The sequence below is a fragment of the Alnus glutinosa genome, chromosome 7 (assembly GCF_958979055.1).
Source record: "Alnus glutinosa chromosome 7, dhAlnGlut1.1, whole genome shotgun sequence".
Lineage (NCBI taxonomy): Eukaryota > Viridiplantae > Streptophyta > Magnoliopsida > Fagales > Betulaceae > Alnus > Alnus glutinosa.
This window is the reverse complement of record NC_084892.1, coordinates 24,092,939-24,104,256: the sequence shown is the minus strand read 5'-3', so window position 1 is coordinate 24,104,256 and position 11,318 is coordinate 24,092,939. Positions and strand designations below refer to the sequence as shown.

The window sequence follows — 11,318 nt, the reverse complement described above, 5'->3', positions numbered from 1 at the left end:
GCTAATGCAGTCACTGAAACGGGTACGCAAAGCAAGAATATATTACTGAACAGAGTGAGTTTTCATGAAAACAAAGCAGTAAAGTGACCGGGGGCTCTGTAGGAGAACCATACTATTGTATGTAAGATTCAAAAACGGGAATTCACGGTTGCAAAGCAACAATTTTGACTACATCAAGTTATAACCATTTATGGAAAGTCTACAAAAATAGCATGACATCTCTATCACAAACTGAGAAAAACTTTAGTTGCCTTCGTATTTCGGGTCAGCCATCACATAATGATACGCTATCACCAGTACAAAAATGAAGACGCCAAGAAAATTGGCAAAGAAGCCGAGGTCTTGATCGTCAATCATCTGTTAACATAGCATGAAAAAATAGGAACTGAGTACCATATCCCAAAACATCACAATATCATTTTTCATTCTTGTCAACTAGGAACTCCTAAAAGTAAACAAGATCAGTAAATAGAGGTCATATCAAGGGTAAACTCAAGCTCAAACTATATGTTATATAAGTACCGAAATCGCCACATGAATACTTTCTAGAAATTTTTAATTTCTCATCACAGAGAAACAAAATCTACGATCGTCCAAACAGAGATCAAGCCATCAAGGATTCAAGGAACATAATCCAAATGCAGCCGAAGTTGAACGGTGACTTCAACATTAAGATTCAAATTAAGTGTGTTTAATTTTACGGAAATGCAATCCAGAAGCGAAATTTTACTCCCAAAATTGATAAGCTAAAACCCTAATTTTTTTGTAGAATAAAATTACAAATGAGTGCGGGATCTAAAGCAACCCTAGAATCAAACAAATGAGAGTTCAGAAAGGGAAAAGGAGAAGGTTGAGAAGCTTACGATGTGGGATTGTTCGGCTCGATCTCGATCTCGATCTCGATCACGACCACGAAGTGAGAAGCTCTTCCAAATTGTCTCTCGAGGCTGTGGAAATCTGGCTGGAAACTGATAATATAGTCTACGGGGCTGTATAGTGGGCCGAGCTATTTATAGTCAGGCGTATTGGGCTGAAACCCGTCACAGGCAGGCAAAGTTGGGCCTGGACCCCTGTTGATAAGATATCCATTCACGATAGTAAGTGCATTTTAAAGTTCCTGCTCAAAAGGAAAACATTGAAAGGCAATCATTTACAAAAGAAAAATGTTAAATTTACAACACTAACACAACAATCACACAATAACCCCTCACATGAGATTGGACCCCACACACTATAGCTCACCCTCGTGTGAGAGGTTGTTGTGTAGTTGTTGTGATGGTGTTGTGTATGAATCAAATCCCATTTTTATTCTATAATTATTTCACGAGAAATTATCCCTACACTCATTTCTCACAACAGCCCCACAACAAGCTGACGTGGCTGGTAGTATTTTATTATTTTTTTACAAAAAGAAACAAAACAAAACAAAACAAAAAAAGTAATAAAATATTACCAGCTACATCAGCTTGTTGTGGGGTTGTTGTGAGAAATGAGTGTAGGGATCATTTCTCTTATTTCACAATGCTGACATGGTAATTCTAATCTTCTTCTTTTTTGACGTGGTAATTTTAATCAATCCTTGGATCACTTGTTGTTTATAATAATTCAAATATTGCTTGAAACTATCACATCAATATTGTAAAATAAAAAGTATAGTATGTAGAGAAATATCATCTCCATTTCATTTCCGGTTCGTGCAAATGAGAGGCAAAATTGTCCCAATTTTAAATTTGAGACAATTTTGTGCCACTTTTCACATTAACTGGATTCTCTCTATTTTATATTCATTTCATTTGAAATTGAAGTGATCATAATCCCACTGGTTGTCAACTTGCTACCATTACTCCTAAGAGATAATATGATAAAAATAAATAAATAAGTAGTAGTTAAAAATTTGAACCATTCATAAATCAATTTCCATACGGATCGAGGAGCTTGATCCTTTGCTTTTGTTCTATTTTAGGTTTTCAAGGAATACAAATAACTTCTGATTTTTTTATTATTATTATTTTATTTTTTTTCAGATTTGGCCAGCATCTCAAATAATTAGTGAATTACAACTCTTTAATTCTTTTTTATATTTGTTCCAAGACCACAAAACTGCTCTAAAATTAGCTTGGTTCTTAGACATAGAATCTATGTTGAATCATCATTTAGCAAAGCTACGAGGACTTGGGTCTCTTTTTTGGGCGGGGCGTCAAGTTGAATACATTTATCTTTACATGTTAACTAATTTCTAAATGTTGAAATAGATCTTAAAGAGATCCTACTTCGTCGTAAATTTATCTTGATTCGTGGTATTTCGGTTCAATTTTATCTAAGTTTTAGTTTGGAGTTAATCCTATTTTTTAAATAAAAATCTCTTACAATTTTAAAGAAAGTGTAAATTCTCAAATTATGTGAATTTAGACTATTTCTTATATAGAACGGTGTAAAAAATGCTACTTCTTAAAAATTTAACGTGTTACTAATGAGAATTAAATCTATTTTTATTAGGTTCTTGAGATTTATGTCACAAGAAAAGTTTTGAGCTAAAAATTGTATTTCAATTTATTAAAGAATAACCGTCTTTTTAAAAGTAAAAAATATATATATATAATTTGGAAGGATTTTTTTTTTTTTCAAGTCGATCAATGCAAAGAACGATCTAAATTCACGTAATCTTGAAAACTACTAATCCCTATCTTTTACTTGAGATTGGTCCTTGACTGGATTGTACTTTATATGTAATTGTAAGCTCCTTGCTCTTTAAAAAAAAAATAAATGTCTTCTTAAATATCTAGATAGATTCATGATCCAAAGATAGAAGCATGTTAGAAACAGTCGTGGTCTAAATAACTAACACAAACTAAGAATTTCTTGTATTTATAATGATTTGAGGTCGATCTCAATAACTTGAAAGATGAAGAGACTATATGCCTCGTAAAATAAGTGTTGTATAGTGTGTATTGTGTAAAAATCACGTCTCTAAAAGTAATAAATTGAGATTCTTATACAATAAAATTTACATAATTTTTAAACACCATCTTCTAGAGAGAGAAAGCTTCCGTTTTAGCATGCTTGCCGGGGGAGGGAGGCTCCCTGCCTTCCTCCTCCTGGTCTTTGGCCCTCCTAGCCTTTAGGAGGATTTTGTTCCTCCATGGCTCGTTCTATTGGAGGGTAGTTCTTCTCCCTGCCGTTAGGGCCGGGAGTTTTGTTTCCTCCCGGACTTGTTCCGGTGGAGGTTTTGTCCTCCTAACCCTTTTGGGTTGAGGAGTTTATGTTCTTGTTTTCTTTTTTCTGACCGAAAAGCCTACATCCAGTGTTGGTTTGGAGGATCGGCCGCTTCTTCTTCGTGTCTCCAGTGGATCTCTTGCCGTGCTCACGGTTTGCTTTCTGTGCTAGATCTGTTATTTTCTACTGGGTTCCTTATGACACGAGCTTTCCATCTGCATTCACTGTCGCCATCTGGTTCGGCCGACTCAAGCTGGTGGTCTTCCCGCTCGTTCTTCCCGGCGCGTGGTCTGCACGTTGAGAATGACTTATTTCTTTGGTAGGCGCGTGTGGGTCACGCCATTTATTTCAGGCCCTAGCTGGTAGTGGTTGGTCGTTGGCGGTGGTTGTTTGCTGTGTGGGGGTGCCTCGGGGGACGGCGCGTGTTTTGCACGCGCCATCTCTGTTTAGGCAGTGGTCCTTTTCTTTGACGCTTGCTGTGTTGGTTTTTTGGTGTTGTATATTCTCTTGTTGCTTTGTTTTCACAGTTTGTCTATGTAATGCACAAATTTTATTAGGCTATTTGGTGTTTGTGTAAGGAGAGGCTTTAAGGAGTGTCCTTGTAATTTTTATGTATTAGTTTAGACAGCTGCTTTTAAGTCAGACCTGGTTCTAACTTAGGATGTAGAGATTTCTCTGTACCTCTAGTCTATCTCTGTAATGCCTGATGGCTTTGTTTAGCTTTTAATGTAGCACATGCTGCATGTTAAAATAAAAAAAAAAAAAAAATTAAAAAAAAAAGAAAAAGAAATAGTATGAACATGTTAAAAAATCCAAATGCTTTTAAGAGTCTTGGGACGATATTCGATGGCGTGACTGGGATTGTAATATTCAACCACTACCTAAAGATACTAAAAGATATTGTAAATTAAAAGCCTGTTGTGAGTCGATTGTGACCGAGGAAAAAGACAACCAACAAAGCCGAAAACTTTGACCAAAATAATAAAAATTGGAGAAATGACGTGGTCACGTGATTACCTCGTGAGGAATGATATCCTTCAAATAAACAATATGGGAATCCCTTATTTTAAAACTTAAAAAATACTTTTTGGCTCTATAAAAATTCAAAATTGCTTGTTAAGAAATTTTTTAAAATGAATCCTTTTTTTAAAAAAACTACACTATGTTTCAACACAATCTTGCTCTCTTCAAAATTTCTTTTACATATAAAATGATACGATTGTTCTCATGGATTATCTTTCTTACTCCGAAAAGGACAAAAATTTCTTACAAAATCGGTTTGTAAGAAATTTAATACAAACAATATATAAGATTGACGTGTGTCACTTGACATGTGAAAAACACGTGTTTGAATAGCATTTGTTTCTCATAATTTTTTTTAATAGCATAAAACATGTGATTCTCACGTACTTAAAAGATACATGTCATTATTACATGTGGGTTGTAAAAAAATTCCTATAAATTGATTTGTAAGAAATTTTTGTTCCACCGAAAATTGAGAAATTGATGATAGCATCCATAGTATTTTGGCTTGCTATGGATCAACTAAGGAGGGGCTCTCGATTGGTAATTTTCAAAACCCGACAAAATTAATTTTATGAGCATCATTATGAGTACGAACAGAACTAAGATTTTTTATTCGGTGGAGTCTAAGTATAATGTGAGGCAAAAATTAATTTTGATAGATGTCAAACTTAATTTTTAAGCCTAAAAACACACACACATACACACAAATTTCCGTCCCTGATTATGAGCACATTTTATTTGCTTTTTTTTTTTTTTTTTTTAAGCAAAACGGGTTGAATATGGTTATCAAAAGTTAATACTCTCTATCTCAATGATTCTATCATAATTTTAGAACACTAAACAAGAATGTTGCGTTTAGTTCAGGGAATTTAATATTCTCTCGACATCCACATTGCTATAAATATATATATATATATATATATATATATATATATCGAACCATAATTTCACCCCAGCCCCCTCTCGAAAAGTACAGTGGTAAAAAACTGGCAGGTATAAATAAATTTATGGAAATAACTTTATAACTTTTAATGCACCAAAATCTTATGGAATTAAGTTTTTACTGCTAGACCAACCGCCTTGGGTGAGCTGTGTTATTTATTGGAACCATGTGCACATCACTCACACGTAAAACTTATTTGGAATTCAAGAATGGGGCAGATAAAATAAAGCTTTTTTTTTTTTTTTTTTTTATTATTATTTTTTAAGAGAGAAACAAAAAAGTGTAGTTGTTACTTTAAATAAGGATTTTCAGCAATTTTTTTTTTTTATTTTTTTATCTAAGTTGTTAGTAATATGAACTAACCTACTTAAATTGATAGCCGTACAACAAAATTTATTTAGACAGATAAATTATATATTGGCTTTCTTACAATTTTTAATGTACTATTCAAATTACTAACAATTTAAGACCAAATTACTAACATTAGAGCATCCTCAACTAGCTAAGGTTGTTGTTAAACATTTTATAGATCAGGTTTAGATGAAAATAAATTTCAAAATGTATATGTGAAATTGTTTTGTTAGAGCAATCTCCTCTATTTCTCTGATTAAGTTATAAAAATATTAAATCATTATTTTAAAAAAAAAAAAAAAAAAAAAAACCCTCTCTAAAACCCACTTTTAACTAAAATTTGAAGAAATTTTACAAAAACACTTCATATATCAAGCTCTCTATTCCCTTCTAAATTCAGGAACGGAATCAGTAATTCTTGTAAGCAGGAGCCATGAGCAAAAAAAATTTGTTGGTAGAAATCAATAGGCTAATTTTTTATTTATTTTTATCTAATTATTTTTTTTTCTTTTATGGAATTGAGGGAGGCCATGACTCCTACCGGCCCTCCTAGTTCTGTCCCTGTCTCAATTTTAGAGTTTGTCGCACACCAAACTAAATATGAAGAATAAAATTCATTCTTCATTCCAATTTTGTAGGTGTTTATATTTATTTATCTTCACACTCCCTCTCTCCTCATCCTGATATGAAGTGGTTGTTCAAAAATTAATTAAAAAATAATAATATTTAGTTAAAGTAATAAAATATTTAGATAATTTGTTTTGTGGTGCTTTGGAAAATAATTGGATATCCATTTCAAAAGGATCCTCGAATCCTGAGCACGGATTTCATGGGCAAGATGACATTACGGCACTCATCGCGCGGTCCCAGTCCCACGGTCCCACCGTCTCCATTTTGAAACTGTAGTCTGACACGCACTGAATCATCATACCATGCGGCAAAATCAACCGCTTTTCTCTTCCGCTGTGGTTCCTTTCTTGCATCTACCGTGACTGTAAACTTGGTTTGAAAAATCTCTCAAGATTCCAAACCCTCTCAAAGCAAACTCCACCATTTCTCTCAGCTTCTCACGCCTTCCCGATCGAACCCTAGGATTTTGGTGATTGTAGAACCCAACTCTCACACGCCAGAGATAATAGAAAGCCACATGGTCCGTGGTTCTCTAGTTTCAGATCATATTCCTTTTCTTTTTGGCGTGTGATTTTAGGTGGAGATGTCTGCGGGGCTTTGCGGCAAGCGGGTGGGGTTCGAGGAAATGTTCGGATCTTCGTCTCCGACGTCGTGCTCTGCGGCTAAGCGAGTCAGGAGGTCTGGTTCCGGATCGGATTTCGGATCCGGATCCGAGGACTCCGTCGCAGGTTTGCTCCAAATGTTCCCTGACTTGGATCCCGAGGTGCGTTTCGATGACGAACTGCACAGTACATACCATGTCATTTCTTCTCCTATAACCAAATTCCCTGCTGAAATGGGCATTTGAAAGAGTAGATTTTATCTAATGGTTGGTGTTTTGATTTGGGGTTTTCATAAGAATTGCAGTTAGTTAGTTCTATGATTAATTTCAATATGCTGAGTTTATTTCTTGCGTTTTTCTTTGCGGTTCTTTCCTCACGATCGGATGAAAGAAGCATATGTATTATCAATGGTTTTCTGGGTACTTGATTTTTGGTGTGCGCTAAATTATATTTTGTTGACAAATGCTGCTTATATTGGTACCACTTTTTATCCATTTCTTGTATTTTAGATATTTACAAACATACAAGTCATAGACATTTCTTTATTGGTCAAATCTCTTGACGTGTAGACTTTATGTTCTGATTGTCTTCTTGTTCTTTGTATTAGTTGGTGAAAACGGTTTGTACAAATCACAATAATAAGATTGACGATGCTATTGAGAGTCTACGAGCACTTGCCTTTACTGATGCTAGTACAAGGAATAAATCACAAAGCTTTGATTCAACATTTATTGATAATTGTGCTGATGTTCCTGGTCAAAGCACAGCCCCGTGTAAGTTGCTTGTTATGCTTCCCTTAATTAGTTCTTTTACCCTTTAGATGTTTAATGTCTCAAAATGTTCCTGCATTGGGCTTAGACCACTTTTCCTTCTTTTGGATCTTTATTAACCAGGCAGTCAAATGTCGGATCAGAAAGTTGAAGACGTGGAGGACATGAGATCAACTGCTGATTATGGAAATACGTCGGAGAGTTCCAAATGGGTGGATTTGTTTGTGCATGAAATGATGAATGCAAGAGACATTGATGATGCTGGGGGACGTGCTGCCAGGATCCTAGAGGCTTTTGAACAAAGTATAACTGCGCCCTCAATGGCATCAAAGGAGGTAATCAAGCATGCATCTTTGTAATTCATCTTTGTAACAACAGGAATACCAAAATGGGTATACCCCCCAAACCACCTGATGTCTCAGTTATGTATATTTACCTCCTTGCTATTGTCTCCATTGAAGCAGCTGGAACATGCTTCTCTAAAGGAGCATCTGCAGAGCTTGTTAAATGACAATCAGATTTTAAAGAGAGCGGTTGCCATCCAGCACGAACGCAATTTGGAGCATGAAGAGAGGACAAAAGGAGTGGAACAGCTAAAGCATGTGTTAAGCCAGTATCAAGAAAAAGTTCGAAGTTTAGAGGTGACATTCTTTTGCCTTGTCCTTTACACAACATTTTGTTGAGTCCATCTTGATCATTAGTCATATATATTAAATTGGAATATTTTTTGAGTCTAGACAGGAAAAGAACCTACATTTTTCTTTAGGTACCCACTTTACGTTTGTAATTTTATAACAGGCATATGCTTCTAACCTTGTATTTTAACTTTTAAGTAATTTCATAGCATGTAAGATCTTTTGCTTGGGGCCTTGTCTGAAGCATACACCTTTGCATACGCTCCCAAGTATGTTGATCTTAGTTGTTTCTCAATAAGATCTGAATTATTCATAAAAAAAAAAAAAAAAAAAAAAAATGTTAATCATAGTAGTCCAAAGGATATAATCAGAAGGTTCTCAAACAGGACCAATTGTTCAGTATTGTTTCCCTGTTGGCAACCTTGACAGGTTGGAAGAAATAGTGTATTGGAAGATATTAGTCATCATTTGTTTTGGCTTGAGACTAAACAATGTGTCATGAGGATAATATAGAATAACAATAGGATAGGAATATCGTGCCCCAGGACTTCCTTGTTGGTAAGTAGAACTCTAACATGTGGATTGACGTTTACACTTGGTGACTAAAAGAAGTGATTGTAAGTTTCTTGTTTTGATACAGCTGACCAACTACAGTTTGAAGCTCGATCTGCAGCGGGCACAAGGACACTTTCACCCCCACAGATATTAAGGTTCTCTGTGTTTCATTACTTAATGTACTGTTTCCCAATATGGAATTTATAACACAGAAGGTTAATTGACCATCTTAATATACACAGTATTGTACTGAGTTTAGCCATTACCCCAGTCCAAGCCAAGTTCACTTTGGCATTTTGTGTGGAAGTTCCATTATAGCCAATTGATGGTTCGATATAATATCAGCAAGTATTTTCCTTTTTTGAAATGGAGAAGTTCTTTACAATTTCCGTTAGAACTTTTAGTCCATAGTTCATCAAGTAATATTATTTAGTAGATTGTTATACAATTGAAATGACGTGCCAATCAAAATCAGCTCTTGATTTTATTTTTTTATTTTTTTAAAAATGTTGATTTGAAGGCTGATTGTTACCGTCACATCAAGTTGTATGATAATCGTATAATAGTCTACTAAATAACATTACTCTTGTTCATCTTCTTGTTGCTTGTTTAATGAAATTATTGGACAAATTGTAGTTTGAGAAACTTGATTTTGTTAACCCTGACTTCTGCAGTTGAAGAGGAGAGAGAGGAGGGGGGGACTCTTGTCTCTACAGTTATCAGTTAGGGGTGCACATGGGTCAGTTTTGGAGTGTATAACCGTCGCAGGCCATTCTTGGACAATTTTGGAAGTTGGCCCAAGCCGATCGCCGTTTTTTGGAAATGGCTATTTCTTGACTTCTGATTTCAAGTAGGGAGAGACAGAGAGAGCCCGACAAAAGAAAAGGTTGAGAGAGAGGGAGAGAGAGAGAGACAGAGTCAGAGATGGACCTGAAGGTGTATAAAGATTTTGCTAGAGATTTGATTTTTTAGGCGGATGATTTGATTTCTGATGGGAAAGGAATACGTTTTTGGAATTTTAAAGCTTGAGATTCAATTAAATAGCTCCTGTAATATTTTTGTTGAAAAGGTGAGTTTTCTGAGTATATGAGAACGACATGAGTTCTGGTAATTTTAAAAATCACGTCAATTTTAAAAGGACTCAAATAGATTATAGCATAGCATTACTATGAGGTTTCCTTTCAAAAGCAAGTTAGATATTTAAACAACAGGTCCAATATTTATTGCATTATCCAATCTTTCTCCACAAGGACCAATTTAGAGTTTTGACAAAAGCATTTCTCTTACTCTAAACCACAAGGACCGATTTAACATTCCCCCCCACCCCCCAAAAAAAAATTACATGAATAAAGCTCAAATCCAAACTGGTTCTTCCAAAAACTTAAAAATAAAATCTATATGGTGATTTGGCCCCAACATATAAAAGGGCTCTCTCATACTTATCAAAAAAAAAAAAAGGGGCTCTCTCATAACACAATTCTTGAAATTAAAAAATAAAAAATTGTCTTTTAAGCTCAAACTTCAAAGCGCTTGGGCTAGCGACTAAAAATTTTATAAGAAAAAAGCATATGATGGTCAAACTCTCTCGATATGTATACAAGGCGGATTTGATACATTTTGAGACATAAAATGAAAGATTCAAGTGAATCCTTATTTTTATTTTAAAATATTAATTAAATAATATTTATTTTAATATTAATATTATATTTTTATTTAAAAATGATTCTTCTAATTTTTTGAGATGCAAAAGGCTAAAAAAATCTCTACTCACAATGTAATTGAATTATTATTACTTTCGTTCTCTCTATTATTCTCAATAATAGAACGTTTAAAGTTGGAGAATGAGTTTTATTTAAAAATGTCTTTAATATTTTTTTATTTTTTTATTTAATACTATCAATTTTTTTAGACTTATTTCAAGAATTGAATGTGGGAGAATTAAGTTTTTAAGAGAGTTAAATGATATTCATGCCTTTTTAATTAATTATTACTACAATTAGGGGCCTTAATTAAATAAAATTGACTATAATCAAGCCTTTAAATATTTTTTTTCTTAAAACAAATCCTTATTAATATTCATTAATGGAGGCCTTAGGTAACCACCTAATTAACTCGAAGGTAGAGTCGGCCATGTATATAGACTAATATATTGAAAGGCCTCTCAAAACATAACACATTTTTCGTCATAAAAGAGGGTTTTGGAAGAGTATTAGTTTGTCATATATATTAAATTGAATTATGAAAATGTGACTCGTGGGCCTATAAAAGAGGGTTTTGGGAGAGCCCCCAGCACTCCCAATGACTTATGTATTTTTCAATCTAGAATAATTAATCAAAATTCATTTTATCTAGTTTAACTAATGAGTTTTAAAATGAACTATACATTCAATTATCTATTATTAACTCTGTTTTATTTTTTTATTATTTTCCATTAATTTTTTCATTATAGTATTTTTCTTTCACGTGGGTTCCGCTTGATACCTCCACTACTTTACACACTTTCCCTTAAATCTCCACTATAAAGGAAGAAAAAAAAAAGGAAGAACGTGGAGTAGTAGAGGGAAAAAAGAAAAAAAAAACAAAGCTGAAAAGG

General features: G+C 34.1%; 2 protein-coding genes across 3 annotated transcripts; one reads left to right on the top strand and one right to left on the bottom strand.

The window, feature by feature from the left end:
- Positions 1-21: 21 nt before the first annotated feature.
- LOC133873751 (dolichyl-diphosphooligosaccharide--protein glycosyltransferase subunit 4A) lies at positions 22-979 on the bottom strand. Its single transcript, XM_062311505.1, has 2 exons — positions 864-979; positions 22-357 (listed from the first exon to the last, which is right to left on the bottom strand). Exon 2 carries the CDS (start codon positions 355-357, stop codon positions 244-246), a length of 114 nt encoding a protein of 37 aa, XP_062167489.1. The 5' UTR covers positions 864-979; the 3' UTR covers positions 22-243.
- Positions 980-6,472: 5,493 nt separating this feature from the next.
- On the top strand, positions 6,473-9,818 carry LOC133874240 (uncharacterized). 2 transcript variants are annotated; one of them, XM_062312112.1, is made up of 6 exons: positions 6,473-6,926; positions 7,373-7,538; positions 7,659-7,870; positions 7,997-8,176; positions 8,811-8,880; positions 9,400-9,818. In XM_062312112.1, the coding sequence occupies exons 1-5, from the start codon at positions 6,747-6,749 to the stop codon at positions 8,877-8,879; spliced, it is 807 nt and encodes a 268-aa protein (XP_062168096.1). In that variant the 5' UTR covers positions 6,473-6,746; the 3' UTR covers position 8,880; positions 9,400-9,818. The 2 variants fall into 2 exon arrangements, with proteins under 2 accessions (XP_062168096.1, XP_062168097.1); XM_062312113.1 differs by having other exon boundaries at positions 6,477-6,926; positions 8,000-8,176.
- The last annotated feature ends 1,500 nt before the right edge of the window (positions 9,819-11,318 follow it).